Raw genomic sequence first — 26,146 nt, forward strand, 5'->3', positions numbered from 1 at the left:
CAGGGCATCTGGCCAGAGCATGCTCTGTCGGGCATTGTCAACCCTTCAGCAAGGCCGGGTCCTGCTTTTAACCTAGAGAAGGCCCCGGGTTACTGATGTTGTTCTTGGCGGACCACCGGGCCCCTCAGCAAACAGGGAGGCGAGTGTGCACCCGGCCTGGGCCTGTTTGTGTTGGCCCTGCCAGGCGGGGGATTAGCTCAGCTGGGCTGCTAATTGCCTCCGAAGTGCCGGCCGGCCTGGATGCTGACAAGGGCTGGGCCTTTAGTTCCCTCCTCCCTAAGCAGGCACCATGCCAACCTTGGGGGCCTGGCCCAGAAGGGCCCCTTTTCTTCTCCCCTGTCAACGCCTGCTTGGCCTCGACCCTTGAGATATGGGGAGGGGGTCATCAGTATGGACTCAAGAAGAAGTGGGGGATGCCTATGAAATCATCTCCTAGACAAGGCCAGGCCATACTCCTCACCCTTCTCTCCTGTATTCTTAGACACCTCCACTCCACCCTGAATCAAACGCCGAAGCTCTGCGCTTTCTGCTCCTAACTAAGAAGCTGCTGGGCTCTTTAGCTCAGCCACCACCCACAGCATCTCAGTACCTTCTCACTCCTTCCCCCCCATGTCCTCCCACCCCCTGCCATTTCCTCACTCAGTTCCCAGCCCAGCTTAGCACCCTCAGCCATCCATTTCCCTCTCTCCGCTTCATTAGTCCTGTGTCCTCAGCCTTGAACAGCAGAGTTGACCAGACAGGCCTCTGGTGTCTCCATACTTCCCGGGGAGGGCTTGTTCTCAAGGTGTTTCCATACTCTTCCCCAGAGACCATTGAACCCGAGTTCCTTGACATCTACCCAGGATTCGGCCCAGCCCAGGCGCTGAGAGCTGTCCACCCTTGAGGGCCCGTGGCATGCCGCTCTGCAGCGTGGACACTCCCCCTCCACTTGTCCCCACACTCTGTTCCCTGCTTCTTGAACACTGTGATAGCAGTCCCTAAGCTGTTCGCTGCACTTAGCTTGCTAGTTGCTGCCCAAGTGTCCGGTCCCAGGATCCTCTGCTCCCCGGCTGTCTCAACTCTGGGAGATTGGCATGTTTCTGACCCCGGGAATGGGGAATAGAGTGCTTGCCTCGGCCCCTCGCCTGTCCCCACCTCTGCCTTTACTCCTTCACTCATCTCTGTCTGACTTCACTGCCTGTGCTCCTGGGAAATAGATGGTGGGCTTACTCCTGAGGAGTTGCCCTTCCTTTAGCTTTATATTCTGCTCTCTTATTCACTATCTCCAAGCAATAAGTTCTGTTATAAGCCCTATATAAAGTGTGTATACTGGGAAGCTCTCCTATTACAGATGAGGAGATGAACTCTGAAGAAGACAGTGAAGAGTCAGCTAAGGGCCCACACAGTGAAAGACTAGCAGCATGGTGGGTCTGACAAGTTGATGGCTGGGATCTCCTCACAGTTCTAGGACATGGCGCTCCCGTGTTCCACATCCCAGGTCTTCACATCTTCCTGCCTCTGACACTGATTTGTCCTTTTCTGTCTGTCCCTGCCCCTGTTCTCATCCTGCCTGTTGGATACAAATGCACATTGCCCTGCCACCCAGGAAACACACTCCTTCAGCCTCTACTGTCAGCGTGTATTTAGAAAGCCAGACACATAGCCTGCCTGTTCCAGGCTGCAGTGCATTTGATCATCGATGTGAGTGGGGACAGGTTGGTGAAAGGTGAGGGACTCACCAGCGAGAATGGCGGTTCCCTGGGTCTCCACATTGCAAGGATCCTCAGCTGAGAATGTGTGTGTGTGTTAGAGGTTCATGTCATGTTATTGTCCTATAAACCTTCCCCTCCATTATGACTGTTTCTACTTACTGAATTCTTCTCTAGTCACAGGTCTTGGGTTCCTTTGTCTCAAGATGGGAATGTGGTCTGTTCCATGGTCCCCTGTGTCCTGCATCAACATCTGCTTTGTCAGGTCCCTATCCACACACAAACTCTTGAAAGGAATGATCAGTTCAGTCAGGGCAAAGTTTACAAAGCTGGTCATGGCTTAGTGAGGTGTAGACCAAGCTGCCGATGATGGCTGATTTCAGACAGCATATAGATGGGTCCTGGTAGGCTTCAGACTAGTTCTTCAGAAGCAAAAAGGCCAGGGTGGAATGTTCCTATACTTAGAATTCACTTAACAAATACTTAGCACATAGTACCTGTTTTATCCATGTCCTTCCCGAAGTCTCTCTCCTCTCCCTATTCTATATTAAAAAAGTCACAGCTACAATTTCCAGGTAAAGAAATAACCATTTTATCGTGCATCTCAGACTATGCCATGGGGATGTCACAATGCCAAGGAGCCTCGTATAAAAACTGGAGGATGGGGTGGGGCAGCAGAGTAGGGTAGCAGCATCCAGAGCTGGGTTTATCCAGCCCTGGCCTTGGAGGAATACCACTTTTGCCTTGTGACAAGAACAGTAGAGAGTGGTTCAGGTAGGATGTAGACCTTCTGGCCAATTTCCTGGGTCCTTTGTGACTCAAGTGTGGTAGCTATGCCAGCCCTCAGCCAGCTCTTTGTATTTGAGACAGTTTGGAGCTGGACAGGTCCAACGATGCTCTTTTTCTGTGGCCGTGGATTCCTGTGGCCTTGACAGTGGTTCGAGCCTGTGGTCTGGTTCACCTGGTCACAGCCTGCAGAACCCCGGGAGGAGCATATTAGGGGAGCTAGGTACCCTCCTTCTTGGGACAGTGTCCATCAAATGAGTAAGCAGTCTGGATCCCACTGCTTCTGGATGGGGTTCCTGGCTCAGCATCGTCTGAAGGGACATCTCCCCTGCTTCCTTTATCTGGGCCTGACTTTAGGAGGGGCCCTATCTTCCCTGGTGCTGAACCAAGTCTGCCAGAGGAGCAGTGGGCCCAGCTGGGCAGCTGTGGGGACCCTTGGTCAGCTCAGCTTTCATCCACATCAGAGACAGCCTGCCCAAGATTATCCCTGCATTTGAATGTGGTTCCAGCACCTCACTTGGTTTTGGCTGCCTCTTCAGATGGACAGTGAACAGAGAGCTTTGGATGGGGGCCAAGGGTGTTGACCCTCTTCGTGAGGGAGCCAACGCCAGGAGGCACAAACCACAGGAGAGTTTGTACAGGCCTGAGCCCATATTCGGAATCCTGGGTTTTGCGTTCGCACCACCCATTAGCAAAGAGCTTGTGATTTCAGAGTCCCAAAGGGGATCTCAGAGTTGAAGACATCAAACCTGGAGTCCTGGACATGGGAGAAACTTGGAGACCATGCTGGGAAGTTCCTCTGAGGATTGGTCATCCACTGAGAAGCTGGGTCTCTGTGTCTTGTGTGCAGAACACTTGGTAGGTTCTTGATAATTTGGCTGGTGCAATGGGCCAGCCACCAGCTACTGATGCTGTTCCTTGAGGAATCTTTTGTCCTTACTGTACTCAGGGCCTTAGGGACCTGAGGTCCTGGGGATGGAGGTGCCTTGAATTCTGAGACGTCACTAGTCGCCTTCCAGCTCTTCCCCTTCTTGCCTCAGCCTCTTATTCCTCTGCAACCATGTGGACCCCAGCCCCGCCTGGCTTCTCCTGCCTCCCTGTACCTTTTATTCTAGCCAGAGCTCCTGTCCCATTGCTCAGGCCCAAGGAGACCTGTGTATCTCTGCCATTGGATACAGAGATTAAGGAAGAGCCTGGCTTTGCCTCTGCCAAGGTTGTATGGCGCTGACAGGCATGACTACCTGCTGTAAAGAGGGCATGTGCCTCTATGTTTGTTCCCAGGACATAGGTGGTCACCAAGGGAGATACCCCAGGACAGGGCCTAGGGCATAGTGTTTACTCAATAAATTTTGTTAAGTGAGTGAGATATCGTAGGGCAGGATCTCTGCACAGTCCTTTTCTGTTTCTCTGTGTGACATTTCCATTCTCAGGGTCACAGAGGGCAGCACCGTGAGGGTGACTCATGGGGAGGTGACTTGCTAGGCCCAAGCTAGGCTCTGATCCAGGATGCCAGCCGTACCCTGCGTAGGAGGGTCTAGGGGTAGGGACAGTTTCCCTTTCCAAGGGGGGAGACTGAGGCAGGCTGGCCTCAGGTGGGCCTTATTGCCCCTTCCTGCCTGCAATCTCGCTGCTCGTGTGTGGGCTGAGAAGAGCCCTTAGCCTTTATCCTGGTACCTGTGCCTTCCCTTTCTAGGGACCTTAAGAGCCAGGGCTACCAGGCTCAGATTACCATCCGTCCCTGTGTATGTGGGGTGCAGAGGCACAAGCTCCTTCTTTATCGCCAGTGATACAGATTCCACCAAGATGGAACCTGCTGTCCCTGGACGGTGGGTCCACAATCACTGCTTGTTACCCACTTTTTAGTCTACACGTAGAAAAAGAGACACCGACAACAGCTGAGTAGTCAGCAGTGGTCAATGTGGACAGTCAGAGGCATAAACAAACAGTCCCTTTGGTCAGTGGCAGCCACACAAAAAGGCTCAGGCTCGGGGAGGCCCTGGTTGGCGCCCTTGGGGTTGCCTGCCTATTTTTGGCAATAAATAACTTGAGGACCCAAAAACCAAACCAAAACAAAAAATACAACCAGTATGTCTTGGGGTAGGTGGTGGGAGACTGTTTAAATTATTGGCCTTCCCTGGGCCACGCAGGTGATGCTGAGCACAGTCACCGGCATGTGTGCATCTCCACGAGTCGCTGGCACTGTCGGCACTTGACGAAGCAGCACCAGTGGAACCTGCAGCCGCAGCGCTCGGCCAACTCCACCTGTGCCGTGTGGAAGCCACGGCCGCAGCACAGCAGCTCACAGCCATCAATGGCCTTGGACGTTTTGTTGCATGTGCGGCCCCTCGTGCCCAGCACACCACTGCGCATGTCCTGCTCGCAGAAGTCTGGACTGGGCTCCAGGTACACCAGGTCCTCATCTGTATGTGGCTTGAACTGTGCATTCCGTGGTACCAGTGCCCGGGAGGAGCCCACACGACGTGGCTCTACCTCTGTGGCACCATCAAACTTCTCCTTTAGTGCATGGCCCACCTGGCGGAAGGGTGGTACAGCTCGCCAGCACGTCTTTACCTCGCAGGAGCCTGACACCCCGTGGCACTTGCATTCTACCCGCATGTGGGTCAAGATGGCCTGTCAGAGAGGAGATGGGAGGGGTGATCAGTGACAGTGGAGGTAGTGGAGGGACCTCTGGGGACAACACATGGACATACTCCATACCAGGACCCCAAGGCTGATACAGAATCAAGGGGTTCACTGTTGTGCCTCCTTTGTATAAACTCTTAGTGGATACTATGCTGAGCTGGCAAGCGGTGTTGCGGATAGACCAATGGGATGCTGTCCCTGTACTTGGGGTACTTGGAGTTGCTGGAGGCCACAAGAAAGGGCAGTGTTCTAGGCAGTATTTGAGTAAGTGACAAGTGACTTGATGGTGCTGTGCTAAATCTCCACAGGGACTTTGGAAGTAGACATCAGGAAGACAGATGGTGTCAAAGGTGTGTGGATGGATGGGAGGGTCAAAATCCCAGATCTTCTGCTTGTCACCGAGCCTGAGACAGGACTGGACCCACACAGATATGTATGGACAAGGCCACTTACAGTGCTGTATAACACCTCCTCTCTCCACTACCAATCCTTGGCCTATAGAGGTGCCTGGCGACATGAGCCTTTCCGGAGTAGCTGTGGGGCTATTTTAGGGATCCGGCCCATGCAGTCCTACCCCAATGCCAGTGGGATTGATGCCACTCTACCTTTCTGCCGGCCTCGTTGTTGTGAAGGTTCATGAGTGCCCTGCTGGAGGAGGCTCCCTTGCTTCTCTCCCGTACGTCCACAAAGGACTGTGAGAAGGCTACGCCATAGGCGATGTTGTCCGAGCATCCTGACCACTGGAAACCTGGGGTATGGAGGGCATAGAGAGGGCTGGGGTGAGTTTTGGCCTGGGGCTAGGCCCCTGCCTTCCCCTTTGAACATCTGTGCTTACCCTGTGGGCTGACCCCGTGCACTGTCCGGTCACAGCCACACTTTTCCAGCTCTCCACTGCTGCACGCCCTTGTTACTGCAAAGGCCACACCTGCTGAAGAGATGGCGTACACAAAGGCCGCCTCCCGAGTCCCTGTACAAGGCAGAGGCAGAGAAGGGCTAGGTCCTAGGGCACCACATCTCTACTTTCTTTGCATAAAGGAAGATGTCTATGAGGGCTGCTGAATGCTGGGCACCAAGGAGGGACAAGGCAGGTGGAAAGCCTACACTCCAAGCACTCGGTAGTTGTTCTGATCACACCAGTAGCTGAGCCTCCTTCACAGAGAGGATCAGTGCCGCCTCCTAGCAGCCCAATGAGGGAAGAGCTATGGCCATCCCCATTTTTTACTGAGGCTTGGCCGCTGGTCACACAGCACATGGCTGAGCCAGCAGACAGCCTGGCTTCAGGGCCTGATCATTCAGTTGTTCTCACAGCCTTCTCCAGAAGGCAAACGATAGTCGTGTCATATAGTGACAATCTGGGGAAGCAAGAGGACTACAGTGCTGTGAAGGGGACACAGCCACATTGCCACTCCAGTTCTGCCCAGTTACTGAATTATTCACTGGGCCTTAAGTTCCCCTTTGTGACCCTGACTGAGCTTTTTCTCTGAGGCTGGGCCTGTAGCTCACATCTGCTTCCTTGAGATTTGAAGAGCAAACTATAGAATTGGCAACTCCTCGCACTGAGCCCCTCCTGTTGACTGGGGGAGGAGGTTACTGTACACAAGACCTCCACCCCTGCCAGTCTGATCTGTTCCCAGTGTCCAGATACCAGCCAGCAGGTTCCTAGAGGGGGGAGAGCTTTTGTCCCAGGCCCACAGGAGGTGATGGAAGCGAGTCTGCAGCACAGGTCTGCCTGCCTGTGCAGTGGTTGCATCTCCTGCCCATGGCTGCTCAGCAATTCTATTTTGGTGATGGCCCTCCTCCCCTGCCTGAATGGACGTTTTTATCCTCCTAGGAACTGTGCCTGGGGGTGTAGCTGCTGTGGAGTCTCTTCTCGGGGTGAGCTGGGGCAGTGTGTAAGCCTAGCGCGCATGCTGGCTGGGTGTGTGACCAGACAGTGGGTCTTGCTCCTATCCGAGACCCTGTGAGGGCCTCTGTGTGCTGTGACTGTCCTTCTGTCTCTTGATGCAGGGTCTGTGTCCACAAGAGTGGTGGGGGCAGGCTTTGGCCCCATGGTTGGCAATTACCTCTGCGACACCCAGGCCTGTGCTCCCAGCTGCTCTGGGGAGCAGTCACCATGGTCAGATGAGAACAGTCACCTCCACTGTGCTCGTCTGTGGACAGAGGCAGCCCAGCCTCGGCTCTGGAGCAGGAGGCGGCTCAGCCCCCAACACTCAGGACACCCTGTTCTCGGTACAGTCCTTAAGCAGGGAGTACCACCCACCGTTCCTTTCCACTACCCACTCTCTGCTTGGCCATTTTGGGCCTGCATTGAGGGGCTTGGCTGGAGCAATGGAGCTTCGACAGTCTGGGATGGAATCTTCTCCAAGCTAATTGAGGTTAATAGCAGGCTCATGTTGGTTGGTTTTATGCTGTGGCCGCCCAAAGAGAGACAACTTCAGTTTCTGGTATTTCTGGTATTTCCAGGCCTGAACCAGCACAAATCTTTGCCCCAAAGACCAAGGGGGAAGGGAAGTCCCAGAAGGTAGGGACTGGTGGGCGGCCTCAGCCCTCTGCCCTAGGAGGTCCCTTTGTTTCTTTAGCTGCTCAGGCAGTCTTTGCCCTACTCTGGCTCTCATTCACCTCTGCCCCCTAGTGCCAGTGGTCTTGGGGATACTAGTCTTCCTATGGGGTTGCTCAAGAGACCACTGCCTCATTCTCTAAACATCTGTCTGCTTGGACTGAGGTTGCCATAATGTCTTCATTTTCTGAGTGACTGAAGGAAGAGGCTATCCAAGACCATATGAATCAAAGCTCCGAGACAGCCAACTGTGTGCAGACAGCCTACTGTGTGCAGGCATTGTCTGGGCACTCAGTCCATTAGCCAAGGTGCTTTTCACAATACGATAGGAATAGATGCGGACCCTCTTTTACACAAGGGAAGCGAGACACTGAGCGGTGAGGCAGCTTGTCCCATGTTACCCAGCTAGGATGTGGAGTAGCCAGAATTTGAACTCACCCTCTTCTTACTGACCCTGGGTTCCAGCCATTTGGCTCCAGTAGTATGGCCCCTATGGCTTTCCAGGTACCCAGGTTGGAGCCTTGGTCTCCGAAGGAGGACATGCCAGGGCCTAATTTCCTCAGAATGCATTGTGGTGGGGTTGGAAGTGCTGCTGTGGGGTGTCCTGGGGAGGTGGGGTGTCCTGAGGGGGTGTAGATGCTTCACCCTGACCACACTGTAGTTGCAGGAGGGAGGCATCTTTGCTTCTGTCCTGGGCCAGGGGAAGCCCACCCTGCTGCCTTCTTCCCTCCTCACCCTACCATCTACCCTTCCCAAACCAGCAACTCGATTCTGCTGTTTTTCTTCCTAGAGAACCTCAAGTCTTGGCCTCACGAGTCTGGTCTCAATGCCATCTTTTCTGAGAGGCAAAAGCTGCCCGGGGATGGAGGGTTCAAAGTGGTCATATAGGGCCACTAGCCATTATTTCTGAGGACCACAGGGTGCAGGGGCCTTTCCGTGTGCTGACCAGGACTTCCAGCAATCCTAGATTGATCCCTTGAAATCAAGGCTTGCCAGACAGAGCTCTTGAGCAGCAAATGGCAGAATGGGAACTGGAGTGGGCCCTGTCTGACTCAAGGCCTGGGAGCACATCATAGTGACATCCCTCCAGATGGCAGGAGGGAAGCCAAGCTAGCAGAAAGGAGTTGGAACCGGGGAAGAACTGGCTGAGGTTGAGCTGGGTTGGCGAAGAAGCCTTGGGTGTGGTGACCTTTGGGCATTAGGTGGGTGTCCTGATGGAAGCCAGGGAATAGGCACAACTCCATCGTATGCTCTAGATATCTCAGCAGGTGGGCCCTGGGTTTGTCCCCACTTTCTAGGAAGGACACCCAGTTATAGAGAGGGCACGGACCTTGCCCAGGTTCTCATAGCTGGCAGGGCGAGGATCTGGGTCACCACTACCCTTGGCTTCTTCAGACTTCTCAGCTGTGACTTGGGAGTGACATAAAGTCAGAGCTGTCGTAAGAATGAGCTGGGCTGGATAGCACAGGATAGGCCAACAAACAACTCTCCTTTCCTCACTGGCTACAGTCTGGACCAAAAGGGGGATCTTTTCTGTCCCCTTGTATTCCTGAGGTCACTGCCCCAACTAGGTAACTCATGTATGCAGACAACCACTGAGTCTCCTTCCTGAGAGTTGGGGCAAGAGGCCTTCCAGACTGGTAGTCACTGCTGAAGTCTGTGAGGCTGGCTTGCTCTCAGTCAGGGTCATGGAGTAGTTACTGCACACACCACCGAATGTCAGCAACAGCCCTGAGAATTACGCATGAGACTGGTAAGGACCCGGAGGAATTAAGTCACCTGCTCTAGGTTTGCCAATCTCTGCTGTCCTTCAACTCATGGGCCTCCAGAGTCAGTCCTGTGCTCCCCAGCAATGAGTCCCCCTGCCCAACCCTGGCTCAGTGGAGACTAACCAGGCAAGAGTGTTCCCAGAGGAATTTTACTAGTGAAGAAAACCAGATATAAAATGGAGGAAGGTGTGTGTGTGTGTGTGTGTGTGTGTGTGTGTGTGTGTGTGTGTGTGTGTGTGTGTGTGATGAGCTCAGATGTATCCCCCAGACATAGCTAGTGTCTGACTTGTGACTGGTCTGGTCTTAAGAGGCCTTGACTTAGCTCCATAGGGACAGGATGCTTGTCCAGGCCACTGGGAATGGTAGCACTCTAGAACAGCTTCCATTTGGCCAGGCAGGGTTCTTGTGTCCCCCTAACTTACTGACAGCACTAGTCCCTTCCTTGGTCCCTGCCCACAGGTGAGAAAGGCAGACTATTCCACAGGGTCCAGAAGTCCTTCCTAGCTTCAGGCTGACACTCACCGATCATGCCTCCCTTTCCTTGTCCTTTCAAGTCCTTGTCTTGATCTACTCTCCATCACTAGCAGACACCTACTGACTGTCTCCATGCAAGGTTTGGAGGTATGCCAGGAGACAGGTACTTGAGCCATCACTGTTACTTGGGATGCAGTGATGGTGAAGGGAGCATGGGTGGGGAATTGTTACACTTCAGTGTGAAGCTATCAAGAAGCAGTGTGAGCGCACATGGTTTCCATAAAAAACGTCTATCTAGATACATAGTGACTCTAATGATGAATATGTAGGAATCACACCCTACAACTTGCTTTCTATAAACACATGCAATTATATCAAAACAACAAAAAAATATAACATATACCCCCTCTAAAGAATGTAAAGCCTGGTTTAGACCTGTTAAGTCACCCCAGCACTCAGGAGGCAGAGGCAAAAGCATTGCCAAGTTCAAGGCCAGCCTGGGCTGCATAGAAAGTTCAAGGCTAGCCTGCCTGTCATACATAATAAAACAGTATCTTCAAAGAAACGACACTACAGAGGCATAGATCCTGGAGCGAAGGGCTGGGGCAGGAGGAAGGAAGGGCTGGCTGGGGGCCACTTAGCTGTTGGAGAGATGGCTGGGCATTTTGGCCTCCTGAGAGCTGGGGTGACTTAACAGGTCTAAACCAGGCTTTACATTTTTTAAAGGGGGTATACTTTATATTTTTTGTTGCTTTGATGTTTTGCATGTGTTTATAAAAAGCAAGTTGTAGGGTGTGACCATCATAGGACGCCCTGCTGATCTGTCTGTCAGTCTAGGGCAGCCGTTCTCAACCTGTGGGTTGTGACCTCTTTGGGATCATCTATCAGATATCCTTCATATCAGATATTTAAATTAAGATTTATAACAGTAGCAAAATTACACTTACGAAGTAGCAATGAAATAATTTTATGTTTGGGGATCACCACAACACAAGGAACTGTGTTAAAGGGTCATGGCATTGGGAAGGTTGAGAATCACTGCTCTAGAGGACACTTGTGACAGGGGCTTCCTGAGAGCAGCCTCCATAGGAAAGCTGGCTCTGGGGCTTTACCAGTGCAGCTCTGGGCCCTGGACAGCAGTTCCAGGCCTGCCATGAGCCTTCACCACTGTACTACTTGTTGGGTAGCTGTCTTTCTCAGCTCAGTTCAACAATGCCAAATGCGCTCATGCCCGCCGGCCCCTGCCAGCTCCCAGGAGAATGGCTTCCAGATTTCAATCACAGCCATGAGCCCAGCGGCCTTGTTTAGGCCCACAGGTGCCAAGACAAAGGTTGGCCCAGGCAACCTTTAACTGCAGCTTGAGCAAGTCAAAGAGCCCCATCGACTTGGTGGCTAGGACGTGTCAGCTTCGAGCTCAGGAGGTAGAATGGCAGCTGGCTTTCAGCATTCCCACTGAGAAGTGCCTCAAGGAACCTTCCAGTGTCACAGAACCTCTGCTGGGCCCTGGCTCACCTGCATTTAGCTTAATGCCCTCTCAGGTTACCAGCCTCCTTGGGAAAGCCTTAGCACCCAGTATTGGCCAGGGGAGACGCTCTTGGGTTTATTGGTAACGACAGTGCAGACCCCGCCTGGGCGCACGTTCAGATCCTGCCATTCCCTAGTTCTGTGATTCCAGGCAAATCGCTTAACTGCCTTGTGCCTCCAATTCTGCCCTTGCTGCATGGAAGCACGACTCAGGTAGATGAGTTAGATGAAGTGTTCCTTACAGCTCTTAAAATATTGTCTGGCCCATGTGAGCTGCATCTGTTGTACCGCTGTGGATGGTCTGTTCCCTGATGGATTGTGAGCCCTAGAGGACAGGAGCTGGTCCGCTAGAGCTGTTCAGTAGCCCTGTCACATGGGTTCCAAGGACCAAGGCCAGGGGCAAAGGTGAGCAGAACACCCCAGGTTGAAGCCTGACTCTATTCCTTGAAGAGCCTGGGGCAGGTCAGTCCTGTCTCTTCTCAGAGCCTCAGTTTCTCCCTCTGGAAAGCAAGGGCCACTCCAGTTCCTACTGGATCAATTGCACTGTCGAGTGCTGTGTGATCACGGAGCACTGTCTGGCCTCCTCCCGGGTCATCCTCCTCCCTAGTGCCCTCAATTGCGTTCTTTATCCCCTTGTCCAGGCCCTGTGCTGCTTCTCTGCCCCTGAGCCCTCTTAGATGTGCCTGGCCCAAGAAGTGTCATTCCCCAGGCACCTGGGGCGGCACACAGACAACCCATGCCCCCAGAATGCCCTCCTCACCTTGTGTCACCACCTTCCCGAAGACAGGCAGGGAGTCCAGTGTGGAGCAGTTCCAGCGTCGGTTCCGGAACTGGTATTGGCACTCCTCGATGGCCAGCTGGGCGCCCCGGCGCACCGAGTCCATCACCTCCAGGTTCCGCTTGCACAGCTGCACCTGCCTCTGGATCAGGCCTTTGAGCTTCTCACAGGTCTCCTCTTCGGAGATGCTGCCCACCGATGACAGCTTGGCCAGGTACCTGGGGACAGGGGTTGGATATGATGCACAGCTGTCCTGATGCCCGCTTTTCTCTTTCTGCACTCAGGGTTTCTTGGGGCTTGCCTCATCTCCTGGTCTGGAGACAAGCCTGCCTCCCCCAGTTCTCAGACTAGTAGTATGTGACGCCTGACATGTGGCTTGAAGCAAAAGGCAGGAACTTGTCTTGTTTACTGAAAGAGGGAATGACCAAATTGGAAAGCACACAGAAAGTCTTATATGGGAAAGTTTTACTGTACTGATAAGAGCTAAGTTATGGGACCTAGTTAGAACTGGGCAAAGCGCTTTACATTATTTCGTTTAATCCTCTCAGTGAGTCAATAAATTTCCAAGTTTTTTTTAACACTGGTTGATTGACTATGTGTGTGTATGTGAGTGTGTATATGAATGTATGTGTGTGTGCATGCGTGTGTGTGTGTGTGTGTGTGTGTTGCACTTGTGTGCACATCCCTGCAAGGTTAGAGGTTGAGCGTGGGTGTTCCTAAGGAGCTAGCCTCCCTTTAATTTTTTCCTACCTTTTTATGTAGCCAAGGATAACCTTGAACATTTGTCTGATCCTCCTGCCTCTACCTCTCTAATTACAGGCATTCACCATCACACCTTGTTTCCATGGTGCTGGGGCCTTGTGCATGCTAGGCAGATCCTCTACTGAGTCATATCCCCTGCCGGAGCCCCTGTTTAAAAGTGAAGAAGATTGAGGCAAAGACAGGTTGCTGCCTTGTGTCCAAGGTTCACAGCTGGCAAGAGGTAGAGCTTGGTTTTGTGTGATGTCACAGCCTTTGCCAGCCTTTGTATAACTTAGAGATTGACAGCTTGGTCAGCAGCTGCTGGGAACTGTGTTCACTCAAAACATGCTGGGTGAGGTGTAGTCTGGGCCTCTCTGTCCCTAAAGATGTGTATATAGCATCCAAGTTTTGCTGGTCAGGCCCCTGGATCAGATGCTATATACGTGGCTCTGGCAGGGGGAGGGTTAGTTCTAACTGCGCTGGGGACATCTATGGGGTTACAGAAAGCACATGTACCTGGGCCCCCACCTCAACTGCTTAGTGCCAGTATCCTCTCAGCTTTGGGCGTGTCTTGAGGCACATCTGGGAAGTCACTACCCTAGAGAGTAGTCTTAAAAAGGTACCTCACATTTTCTACTGAGACTCAGAAGTCTCAGCCTAGGACATCCCTGTCTACACTGTGGTCTTGACTCTCAGAGAAGCCACCCCCTCCCCCTGCATGTCCCAAGGCTGTAAAGTTGAGTCTTGCTTTCCTTATACATATTGGAGTCATGGCTTCTGTTCCAGAGGGCTAATGTGAGGTTGAACATGGCAAGGTGTGCTAACACACCGAGCCCAGCTGGGTGCATCTTAGGAGCTGTCCCTGGCAGCACCAGTAGGCCAAAGGAGATGGGGAGTCTCAAAGCCAGAGGACCAACCTCCCTTGGCATTCATTCCTGGTCTTCCAGGGCCCCTCTCAGCCCTCATAGCCTCTCTAACAGGCCTGGCTTCTTCCATGGGTTCTGGGAATTAAACTCAGGTTTTCACACTTGCACAGCAAATTCTTTCCCTAGGTCCTGGGGTATGCACAGACTAGCAGCACTCTGGCCAATCCGTATCAGAACCCAAGTCTCTTGGAAAGGAGAAAGGGTGGGAGAAAGGGAAGGGAAGGGAAGGGAAGGAGTAAGGGTCAGGAGAAGGGAATATCTGGAAGTGGTGAACCTGGCTTCAGCCCTGCCTGGGTACTCCTTGCTTCCTTTGCCACATGAAGGGGGGGTCTCCTACAGAACCACACCCATGAGTCACTCTTGGCCTGCAGGGGGCGCCAAGAGCTCAGCTACTGGCGGTGGGCCAGGACACTGTTCCGAGGCCACTGTGTCCTTCCTTCAAGGGTCAGGGAGTTGAACCTATCATTAGGTATTTTCCTGTCCTCACTCAGGCTAGGGATCTCAGAAAAGGATGGAGACCCCATTCCCTCCAGGATTTGGGGGCACATATCTTGTCTAACCATATTTTTCCCCTCCCTGTAAGCTAAGCAGGTCAGGTCTGGCTAGATTGGGCCCTGCCTGGCCTCTGGTGAAGGGAGGAATTCAGGGACTGAAGTCTCTGGCCAGAAGGAACAGGCAGGGAGGTTTGGCTAAGCCATCAGCCCATTGTGACCTGAGGCAAGTCCCCTTCCACCTGGAGCTGGCTATGGGCACAGTGAGCTAGCTGGTATGTCTGTGTGGGCCTTCCCACGATCAGAGTTCGAGTTCTCCTTCTGCTGGCAGAAGAGGGCCTGCTGGTCCCATGCCACCAAACGGGAGTAATGGACTCGAGGAACTGAACATTCCTCCCTGGGGCTCTGAATGTAATAGGGAGACAGGCCTAAATGACAGTGGCAGGGACGTTGCCTGGCTGCCATAGCTGTGAGTCACTGGGACAGCATCCAGAACGATGACGAGAAGCTGCCTGCAGCGGCATCGGTGCCCACCTCCCAGTCCTGCCTTTACTTGACACAACAGCTGCCCCTCCCATGTACGGGAGGCCTTGCCATCTCTGCTCGGCTTTCAGAGACCCCAGGGGTTTGTCTGGCGGGTATCAGAGCTGGCATTAGCCAAAGAGGGTTGGCACCCCAGTCCTCAGTGGCCTTGGCCTGCCCCCATTCCACATGCTTGTCCTGGAGCCTGGCTGGTACCTGACCTCACTTCACAGATGAACCAAGCAAACTGAGGCCCACAGAGGTGAAGTGACTTGTAAGTCCCATAGCTGTCTAGCAGCAAACAGCTCTGGGGTCTCAACTCTCCCCATCTCTGGCTGTGAATTTGCCCCACTGGACAGCCAGAGAGCTGACTCCTCAGGCTGCATCTCTCTGGGCCTCTCCCAGGGCATGGCACACAGAAGGTATTCAGTAATGTTTGCAGCTGGGCTAGGGGACTTTGTCCTGATGCCCTGCCACCCCCACAGCAGAGTACATAAGGGAAAGAACGGGTGAGAGAGGAAGATGGGGATGGCCGTGTGGTCCCTTCTTAGTGCCCTACGGTGGCTCAACCTTTCCCCCAGAGACACGTGTACCATTCACTGACCCGGGAGCTGGGTCAGGCTCAAATATCGACTGCACAGCCGTTTCTGGGAGAGGCAGAGCCAGGGCATGATGGGTGTCGGCTGCCCCTGAGCTGGCTGTCTGAGGCTGATCACCCCTGCCTGCTTTTCCCAGCCTGTTCCGCTGCCCCTGTTTAGGCTTCTTCCTGCTGTTGCTGAGTATAGGCTTAGCAATTTGCCACCTGCTGCCCCAGCCACCCAGGACTCCAGCCATAGCCGTGCCATCGATCAGGTTACCCCACCAGCCCAGGGTGCCCCTGCTGCAGTCACTGGCCAGCTCGTGCCCAGTTTCTCGAATGGGGCCCGTAGGTCCTGCAGGCTCCTCCCAGGAGGCCCTCCCCTCCGTGACTGTAGCCTGCGAGGAGGCCTGAGGGCCCTGGCCCTGCCAGGGAGATCAGATCCTCTCAGCCACCTGCTGTTTTCATTAGAAACTAAAATTAGCTGGGCTTGTCCCAAGCTTTTCCAGGTTTGCTTGCTTTTTTAAACAAAATATACAAAATTGGAGAAGCTAATCCACACCTCTGTGACTCTTCCCTGGCACTCTCTGGACTCTAGAGGAGAGGGGCCGGGAAGGAGCGGCCGTGGTGGGGAGCCAAGCAGGTCAGTGGCACTGGTCCTGGCCCTACAGTGTCCAGGTGGGGGCTGGGACACCAGCCCAGGCCTCTCTGCCCCCTCCTTTTGGCCTCCCTGCCTGCCCAGGCCACATTTAGAGCCTCCTCAGGAGTAGTTGTGCCCTCCATACCAGAGAGAAAGGAGGCCAAGTTGGCAGGAGGGGTTACCCGAAGGGAACAGTATATAAGCAAGAGTGACTTTCAGCTAGTGGATACAGCTAGGCAGAAGCAAGGGGCCACAGACTCCATTTGGGACAGTGTTTTTAGGGACTGGGAAGAGTGTGCAGCTCTCAGGACCCTTTGCTGCATAACCGACCATTCAAACCACCCACTGTTTCTTTAACCAGTTTGAGTGGCTGCTGTACTGACCTCCACTGTGACCCTGTCCCAAGACCCTTGTCTCTCTTCTGGGCAAGCAGTATGTTGGGGGGGGGTATGCGGTAAATAACCTGGGTCAGACTCTCATCTCTGTGTCACCAAGGCAAGTTAGTGAACATCTTGGAGACTTGGTCTCAATGTGCTCCTCTGTAAAATGGGGAGATCAGTTGTTCTTACTGTAGGAGGTAGAAATGAACTAAACACAGCCCAGGCCAAAGCACTGGGAAGCTTCTCACCTCCTCTGTGGCCCTTCCCACCCTCCTTGCACTGCAGCCTCTTCTGCTCCCAGCTGGGTCTGTGGACTCTGTGCTGGTTTTTTTTTCGGGCCTTCTCCACTTTACTCCTAGGCTCAGGGGTGAAGGGTGATGTGGAGGAAATGTCTCCCCAAGGAAATCAAGAGCTGGGGACTTGTGTCCAGTGTAAGTTCAAATGTGACTAGGGAACATGGAGACTGTCTGGAGAAGGAGATGACCCGGAGCACGGCCCCTACCACACTGTCACCCGTGTCATTACTCAGTAGTTACATGGTTCTGCACAGCCATGTCACCACAGAGCAGGGCATCCCCTCCCCTGATGCCTGCTCTCCAGAAGGCATAAAGGCTCCAAGGCTTGTATTTAAGCTGGTCACTGGAGATCAGGACGTGAAACGGGGTTTTCTGCCCACCCTGGCCTGGGGGCTGGCTGCTTAGGCTCCAAAGATGGCCTGGGGCTCCGTGGGTAGGACCACTCAGTGTCATCAGACCCTGACCTGAGCAAGGTGGCCTGACTCTTCCCTGGGCAGATCCTTCCAGAGACTTTTATCTACAGCAGGGCCATTAGAGTATTATTAGGTGTGAAGGATGCTGAGGTAATGAATGTCCCTATGGTTATGCAGTGTTATCTGTGGTCTCTGTAGCCACTGAAGTCACCAGAAGGAGGTATCACACTGGCTGGAACCCTGGAGGGCAGCCAGTAGGGAATGGCCAGCACCAGAGGGAGAAACTCTTGGTGTTCTGTGGGGATGATGGGCTGCATCTGTACTGCCTCCCTCCTGCCTGACAGGACTTTGAATGCCAAGGCCAACTTGCTTAGGCCCTAATGTTTGTTTTCTAAGTTGGAGAGAAATGCTACCTTCTTTGGGGCCCACACTTGCTGATTTCTAGGGTCCCCAACTCCTCAGAAGACTCAGTATTTACCCTTCCTTCCTTTTTGATATTATCTATCTGTCTGTCTGTCTATCTATCTATCTATCTATCTATCTATCTATCAATCAATCATTATCTATATATCTATCATCTACCTATCTATCTATCATTATCTATCTACCTACCTATCTATCTATCCATCCATCCATCCATTTGTATCTATCTATCTATCTATCTATCTATCTATCTATCTATCTATCTATCTATCTATCTATGTGGTCTAGGGGATTGAAGCTAGGGCCTCATGCATGCTAGGCAAGCATTCTACCACTATGCTATATCATCTCCCCCTTTAAAGACAATGCCATGTAGCCCAGTCTGGCCTTGAACTCCTGATTCTGATGCTTCTATCTCTTGAGTGAGCATTTTGCTCCTGAGGGCTTTGAGTCCCTCCTTCTAATTGAGGGGGTTGGTTTCCTCTCTCAATTTCTTTCTTTCTTCCTTTCTTTTTCTTTTTTAAAAAGATTTTATTTATTTATTATGTATACAACATTCTGCTTCCATGTATATCTGCACACCAGAAGAGGGCACCAGATCTCATAACGGATGGTTGTGAGCCACCATGTGGTTGCTGGGAATAGAACTCAGGACCTCTGGAAGAGCAGTCAGTGCTCTTAACCTCTGAGCCATCTCTCCAGCCTCTCCTCTCTCAATTTCTATCTTACAGAGGAGCAAGTAGCTGACTCGGGGCCAACAGGGAGCCACTATGATGGGAACCAGGATGGCCCAGCACTCTGCAAGAACATAAAATTTTTCCTTCTCTCCCCAAATCAGATGTCTTCCTGGAGTAAGTGGGTGTTAAGTGTAAGGTACCCCATGAGCTCACCTTGCCTCTAAGTTGGCACAGAGACCCCTCTCTGCTGTTCTAATTCCTAGATCACTAGAGCTCTCCATGTGTCCCTTGGCCACTGACAACATTGACAACACTGGGGAGCTAGAGATGGAGAGTGAGGAGAGATGAGGAAATCCCTAAGGAGAATTTCAGCACAGACTGGCTGCAGCCAGGCTCCTCCATGGTCTAACCCAATCTTGCAGGAATGGGACTGTTGCTGAACCTCTACTCCTACCCAGCAGGCAGCAGGGCAAACCTGGGTTCCTCCCTTGCCCTAGTTCTTCTTCATTGGCCACGGGCAAGTTTTGAGATGAAGGCAAGAGAGTTGGCTGGAGTTCCAGCTTTACTATGAATATACTGTAGGCGCTGAGTCTAGCACAGACAGTGCTGATGCCAATAATTGGTGCCCAACATGTTTTTAAGGCGCAAGCCCACCACTCCCTTTTATGGTAGCTCAGGGTCCCTGAGACCTTCCCCAACAGTGACGTCTATGATTCATCCTTAAAGCTAGGGGTGCCAGGGCAGTGAGGCACCCATGACTCAGGAGGGAGTGCTCTGCTCTGTCCAGCTTTGGGAGAGAAACTCCCGGGATCTCGTCCTGGGTTTGTAGGGCTGCTTCAGAAACAGAGTACAGAGTATGTGCAGGTCAGAGGTTCCACTAGGCACCAACAATTCCCTGCAGAGAGCAGGCCCCTCCAAGGTCGCCTGCCTGCGGGCTGTCAGGGTGGGAGGAACCTCCCTAGGACAAGGGCTGGATACATCTCCCCTCCTTTTCTCCCCTCCTACTCCCTGTGAAGACCAAGCCCCTTCCAGGAGCTCTAGGGGTTCTGACTTGGAGGGGAACCTCTAAAACATAGCTTGATTTCCAGTTTGCCAGAAAATGGGGGAGGGAAAGGGGTTGCAGGAGAAGGGGGACTGGCGGGGTCACAGCAGGGAGTGAGCTTCCCCTCGGGCTAGCTGAATCACCACTGAAGATGCAGCTCAGGACTCAGATAAAAACTGGCAACTCTTGTGGAAATCTGGGAAGCAACTGTGGGTCCTGGCTCAGCTCCGCCTCCCAGCTGCTTGCAGAACAAACCAGGAGCACCTCTTGCAGGCTAGCTGGGAGCGGAGGGGTGACCAGTGGGGCCAAAGGCGGGTGCTGTCACCCTTTCCAGCAGCTCCCTGATCAATCTGTGCCTGGCTGGCTCAGCCTGGGCCCTTCCTCCCCCAGGAAGGGACGAGAGGCAGAGGCTTGATGAAAAGACTCAGCTTCCCGAGAGCCGAGCTAGAGAGCGAGCAAGCAGCAAGCAAGCACACCCACAGGGCCCTAGTTGGGCGAGTTTCAACAGGTTTGGGGAGCACCGTCTTGTCAGATGCTCGCTGAGTTGCTCAATGGCTAATCCAGGGTGGAGGGAAGAAAGTCAAACCGTAGCAGACAGCTGGGTCCCGGCTGCCGCCTGTGCAAACCCCTCAGGCAGAGCCTGGTCCTGCTCCCCCTGTGCGGAGGGGTGGGAAAGATTCAGACTGGCTGGGAGGCTCTGCTCTAGTTAGTGAGGGAGGGTTCAGCCTGCAGATCTGCCCCACTGTGGGACGTTTAGTATCACCTGAGCCTGAGGAAAGTGGAGAGAGACAAAAGTGGAGAGAGCTCTTCCTAGCCCAGGCCTCCAACCCTCAGTGACCCATAACCTGGCAGGTATGTGCCAGGCACTAGGGGGACACTCAGGGGTGTGTGTGTTGTAGCCTTGACCTCCCAAGCATCAGAAGCCACATACCCATGTCACATGTGTAGAAGGTGGTTACAGTTACATATATCAGAACTTGAGACTTGGACTTGGTTCAGGCCCTGATTCCTCTAGACCTCTGAGTGAGGCTGGAGCCTACCCACACACCTCTACTCTGGGAGAGGAGGGAAGGAGTTAGGATATTATGTGCGGTGTGCCTGAAACATCCATTCACCAGGTGTGCCAGGGAGCCTTGACCCTGTCTCACCCATGGAACCCATTTGGTGATGTCTGTAGATACTGGGTCATCAGCTGGCATGGGGTGAAGCGTGTGCTCCTGGTTTCTAGGAGAGAGGCTTCACACACTACTAAATGCCCTAGGGTATCAAGGACAGTCCCGTCAAAAAGTACCCACAACACAAAGGTGAGGAGGGGGTCCCAGTATAAACTGTAACGTGCTTAGTGTGTGTTAGTGGCTGTGACTCGCTACTCAGAGTCATGGGAGAGGCTCCAGTGACATAGGCTTTTACTATTTAGATGGGAGGGAGCCAATGAAACATCCCTGGGAGACACAGGGCACTTCTTTACCTATTATAGGGCTGGCTCTACCCATGCCTGAGCTGGAGAGTCATACATCCCTGCTGGGCAAAACAGGCATGTGTGAGCTTGGCTTGGGGATACGCACCTGTGGGGACTTGGAGCCACTAAGGTACTTGACGCCTTCCTTTATTCCCCCAGTGGCACTGAAGTGTGTTTCCGGTAACAACCCTCTGGCCAGCAGGATGCCCACAAGCCAGGCTGGATCTCCTGGCTGTGGGAGGCTACTGAAGAAGGGGTAGGGGGCAGCCTGGCTCCTATCATTGTAAAACTATAGGATCTGGACAGCACTGTTTGGGACAAAAAGAGCTTTAGAGCACCTAAGTACCCGTTCTTTTCATCATCCCTATAGACAAAGACATGGTTCTGCAGCTCAGTGACAGCAGTGCCCAGCCTCTAGCAGCTGCCAGCGAGGGCCCCCATCTCTATTAGCATGTCTGGCTTTGTGCCTTGCATGTTGCATGCATTGGCTTACTCCTCCTGAACACCACTGTGAACCATCTGCACCCATGGGCACTACTTAACAGATGAGAGGCAAGGCACAGTCCAAGGTCCCTCATGGGGTTAGTGGCAGAGCTGGGGTAGAAACTCTGGGATGCCTTGTCCTGGAGGCCCAGCTCTGAGCCACTCTGTGGGCCTGACTTTGGGTACAGTAGGGGTTTCTTGTTTTATTCACTGGGGTTCTGTTAACGTTCCTGCTCAATGTACCACTCTGCTCTTCCTGGGGAAACACACAGTAGGGATATTTCAGTTTTTCTGTCCTCAACTCTTCCTAGTTCTTCCATTTGTGGTTCAAAACAAGCCCAAAGTGGGGAAATATCTCATTCAAGGCCACCCAGCATGAAACATAGAACTGTGACCCAAGCCCAAGTGTCCCTGACTCCTTGGTATAGCCTTGGTGCTCGGGCATGACTCAGACACAGCAGGGTAGTTCCTTGAGGGCCAAGTACAGGCTTTCTACCATGAATTGTGGCTCCCTCATTCCTCCTTCATTGGTGGGAGCTGTGCAAGCTGCTACCTTGTCTAGATACCAAACACCAGCTTATTCAACAGCATCTGGCTTCTCTGGGCTTGCCCAGCCTCAGGCTGCATAGCTCTCCCAGCTCCAGCGCCTGCATGCAGAGGGACACCTGGCTTCTCCACCAGGCTAGTGTCCTGAGACATCGGACAGCACAGACTCTGAAATCAGCTATCAATCTCCCGTGGACGGAAGGCTGCCTCTAGGTACACCCAGGCCTTGTCCCCTCAGTACATGCTGTCAGGTATCCTTCTGGGGTCAGGCCCGCAGCTTGGCTCATCCCTCTTTTAATTTACTTATTTGTGCCTGTGTGTGTGTGTGGAGATCAGAGGACAACTTGTAGGAGTTGATTCTCTCCTACTATGTGGGTCCTAGGGATGGAACTCAGGTTAGCAGGCTTGGCAGCAAGTACTTTTACCCATTGAGCCATCTTAATGGCCCTTGGCTCTCCCTTGAAAAGACACAGTGCCATCACCATGCCTATATGGACAGCTGCCAACCCAAAGACGTTGCTTATGGAGGCCGGATTGGGTAGCTCTGTCATTTACTAGCTAAGTACCTCTGTGGCCCTCAGTCGTCTCATCTGTAAAATGGGTTTCCGATGTAGTGAGGATTCAGATAGTGCAGTGGGTGATGAATGTTATTAAGCCATTATTCCCCAGTCTTCAGACGGAGTCCCACTCTGTGATAGCCACAGCTGCCGCCCCACTCTGCTCTGGGGCAGGCACACTGTCCTGCCCATTCAGGCTGTGGCTTCTCCCGTGCTCTTTTACCCAGACCCAAGCTGCTGGGTGGCTAGACTGTGGCACCTGTTTTCCTAGGGGCTTGTCCAGTTTCTGGCTGAGGATGGAGGAGTCTATATACAAGGCAGTGATCCCCATTTGGGCGTGTGTGCCTGGGGCCTCTTCTGCTTCAGAGCCTCTCTAGTTTGGTAGGGTCCCTTCCCTCCTCTATGAGTTGTGTAGAGAGACCCCTAGCTTGAAGCCCTGGTGGAACAGGAGTGAACTGGGTTGTCTAGAGCCAGGCTGCATGGCAACAGGAGCCATCACAGTTGCAGAGAACAGGTTTGCCAACCTCTCCAACCCCAGGCCTCCCCTCCTCACCCACCCCCCACAGTGCAGGCTCAAGGCTCAAGAACTGAGCTCTGGAATTCCCCATGCTTTGCAAGACCTGAAGCTGGGGCTGCCTCCCTAGCTGGGACCAGGGCGTGGTGGACATGGCTGGAGGCGGGTGGCAATTCTACCTGGGTGTACTGGGTCAACTTCGGGACAGCCTCAGGCAAGAAGATTATCATTGTCTGGAAACTAAAGCATGTGGGTTCGGTCTTCAGCTCTGAGTGGGTAAGTAGCTCCCTTCCCTGGGCCTCAGTTTCCTCATCTATAAAGAGAGTTAAAGAGCCAGGAGCTCCCGGGGGCCTTTCCCTGGCAGCTGTCTCTGTGTTTGCTGCAGGCCTGGCTCACACACTTCAGTTCCTACTTGCTTCTTAAGCTCTTTTTTTTTTTTTCCTTCTTTTTTGTAGCTTGGTGCTGGGCAGGTTAGACTCACTCCTAGTTCTGCCTGATGCTCATGCCTGCTTTACAGCCACACATCTCTAAGAGGCAGCTTCAGATACCCCCAGACTCCTTCAAGTCCAAAGGAGTTCCCTTCCTGCAATCCAGGTTTGCAACCCAGGCCCCAGGGGAGGGGGGCAGCTTGCAAGAAGTGGAGGGGGCAGTGGCTCTGCCCTGGTTTCTGTCCACTCTGCCACTGCCCCTCAAGTGTTAATCAAATTAAGACTCCAAGAAAAACAAAGGCTCTGCAGCCACTTTGGGCCTTGGAGTCGCTAGCTCTCGGAACAGCTGGGAGAATTCCATATCACCTCAGTCTCCCAAGTTCTGGGTGGCTCTGACCCCAATGAACACACTCCTTTCCAGTCTACAGGGCCCTGGCTGGCCACAATGACCTCATAGCAACAGCCATTGGACACTCAGGGCAATTTCATGGGAGATATTTGTTCTTTGGTCTTGATGCAGAGAGAATTTTTCCTTTCCCACTGTCTCCATGGAAACCCCAGCTACACTGTTGGCTATCCCCCCCTTCCCACCTCATGCTTTTCAGATCAATACTGGAGCTTGGCTCCCCACTGGCTGCCCACAGTGGAAGGCGGCAGCGCTCTGGGCAGGAGAAGTTGGGGCCAGGGTTAAGCCAGGGCCATGGGGAAGTGTCACTGAGGAAGGATGAAGGAGCCTAAGGTCTAGTTCCTTGTTCTCTTAGTCACTAGCCCATCTCTTTAGCTTTCCTCCTTTCCAGGGATCCTCCGGAGTGCAGACCCAGTCAAGGAGAAACACACAGGTCACCAGTGGTTACCACCCCCTTCCTTCTTAGGCAAGACCCTTAGAGGTGGATGGGGGCCGTCGCCTTCTTTATTAAAGGTTAGGAGAAGTTTCTTCTTGCCTAAGGGAACAGGGAGGTTCTGCCAGAGCCAGCCTGCGGGCTCTCAGAGGCTCGGCGTCCCGGTCCTCGCCTTCTATGCCTGGCTCCCGCCCCCCAAGCAGAAACAGGTCCCTGCACGCCTCCGGCCCAGCCCGCAGCGCGGCGCGGGGAGCTCGCGCCCTGACTCCTCGGGATTAACCTGCTATTATGCCCGGGACTCCTTCCCTACAGTGGGCTTCTTCGGCGACTTGTCAGCCTGCCGGATTGCGTCCCGCATCGCTCCGGGGACACCGCCCCGCGCTCGCACCCCCTCGCGCCCTCGAACACTCAGGGCCACGTCCGGGTGCAGACGCGCTGCCAGCCTTGCTGCCCCGGGCCAGGAAGCCTGCCCCGGGGCAGCAGGGGTCCCGGGACTTCCAGAGGGGAGCACGGACAGCGGTGGTGGCCGGTAGAACGAACGGGCGGGAGCGCGAGCCTTGGGTCCCGCGGCCGAGACACCTGCCGGGAGCCCCCTGTGCCCGCTGCCCCAGGGTCCGCCCCGCCCGCCCGGTCCCCGGCCCGACTTACAGCCAGTTGCTCGCGGCGGCCGAGAACACGGCGAAGACAAGGAGTCGCAGCGACCGCAGACACGAGCGGGGGCTCATGGTGTCTCGGGCGCCCGGCCCCGGGCAGCGTCCGCGAGGCTCCCGTCGGGGCGGCAGGTGGGTGCCGCGCGGACGGGCTGGGGCGCCGGGCCGGGGCGCGCGCGGGGCTCAGCTCCGAGCAGCCGGCCGCGCCGCCGCTGCTGCGCCCGCTGCCGGCGGACCGACTGTCAGCGCCGCCCCAGAGCCGGGATGCGGCGGCGCGCGGGCGGCGGGCGGGCGGCCGCGGGGCGGGCCGGGGCGCCGAGGATGGGGTTACCTGGGCGGGTCCAGCGGCGCGGGACACCCCCGCCCCACGGGGGCGGGCCTGAGCCCGCGGGACTGGGCTTCTCCTGGGGGGCCTCCCCGGCCCGGCGCCCGGGCGCGCTCGGAGCCCCAGCCCGCTGCAGGCACGCCTGGCCGCACGCCGCCCAGTTGGGCCGAGCTAGAGGCGCGGCGACCCAGCTGCTGGGTCCCCGCCCGGGGCCTTAGGGACGGGCGGGCACAGCTCCCCCAGCCCGCCGCTGCGGGCACTGCAGCGCCGCCCTGGCCGCGCCCGCGGCCCCCGCCGGCGCCTGGGAGCCGGGATCCCCGGTCGACCCCGGCGGAGCCACCAGAGCGCGGCTGCCACTCGCGCGCACCCAGGCGCTAGCGCTCCGGGCGCACCAGGCTGCGGTGCCGCCCGGCTGTCCCCGCCGTACCCCTCCCGGCCCTCAGGCCCCGGCGTTCTGCGGTCCGGCCCCTCCCTAGCGCTCACCTCCCTCCAGCCTTCCCGGAGCTGGACAAGGGCCTCCCTGCTTCGGGCAGCTTGGGACAGTGGCCTAAGTCTCCGGGAATCCGAAACCTCGCTTCTGGATCGCCCTGGGTTCTGGCGCGCTCAAGGCAGCAAGGTCTTGAGTGAACCCCTCGCCTTGCTGAGTAGACCTTTCGCTTAGGGACTGGAAGGCTTTAAGTACAGGACCCAATCCTAGCTTTGTGCTTGGGTTTCTGTGAGCTTTTTTATTTCTTCTCCCACACCAGGCAGATTCAGCCCTTAGCTTGGTGTCTGGCACAGAATGAGTGGGTGCCACGTTTGTGGAATGAATGGATCGAGTGGAGTTACTGCTTAAAAACCTATGCCTGACTGAAGTAGAAGCTTAATTCCGTATTAATAGTTACCTGCCATGGCTGGGCCACACCCTTTCCAGGTCTCTGATAGAGTCCAGGCTCCTCTGGCCCTGCCTGGGGCTACATCCCAGAAGCTAGAGGAACCCCCTGTCTAAACAGAGAGCC

General features: G+C 54.4%; 1 protein-coding gene across 2 annotated transcripts; it reads right to left on the reverse strand.

Annotated features, from left to right (window-relative positions):
- Window positions 1–1,606: 1,606 nt before the first annotated feature.
- Window positions 1,607–25,008, reverse strand: Wnt4 (Wnt family member 4). Of its 2 annotated transcripts, XM_027399755.2 has the most exons (5): window positions 24,822–25,002; window positions 12,202–12,437; window positions 5,953–6,084; window positions 5,723–5,865; window positions 1,607–5,105 (listed from the first exon to the last, which is right to left on the reverse strand). In XM_027399755.2, the coding sequence occupies exons 1-5, from the start codon at window positions 24,896–24,898 to the stop codon at window positions 4,638–4,640; spliced, it is 1,056 nt and encodes a 351-aa protein (XP_027255556.1). In that variant the 5' UTR covers window positions 24,899–25,002; the 3' UTR covers window positions 1,607–4,637. The 2 variants fall into 2 exon arrangements, with proteins under 2 accessions (XP_027255556.1, XP_027255557.1); XM_027399756.2 differs by lacking the exon at window positions 5,953–6,084 and having other exon boundaries at window positions 24,822–25,008.
- Window positions 25,009–26,146: the final 1,138 nt, after the last annotated feature.

Source organism: Cricetulus griseus, chromosome 2 (assembly GCF_003668045.3).
Source record: "Cricetulus griseus strain 17A/GY chromosome 2, alternate assembly CriGri-PICRH-1.0, whole genome shotgun sequence".
NCBI classification, from domain to species: Eukaryota; Metazoa; Chordata; class Mammalia; order Rodentia; family Cricetidae; genus Cricetulus; species Cricetulus griseus.

Excerpts from the sequence above, each read along its gene's own strand:
- Wnt4 (XM_027399755.2), bottom strand. The coding sequence starts at position 24,898 with ATGAGCCCCCGCTCGTGTCTGCGGTCGCTGCGACTCCTTGTCTTCGCC. Across the intron at positions 12,438-24,821 it reads GCCGCCGCGAGCAACTGGCT|GTACCTGGCCAAGCTGTCAT; the intron begins GTAAGTCGGGCC and ends CCCTGTCCCCAG. Across the intron at positions 5,866-5,952 it reads GCACGGGGTCAGCCCACAGG|GTTTCCAGTGGTCAGGATGC; the intron begins GTAAGCACAGAT and ends TCCATACCCCAG.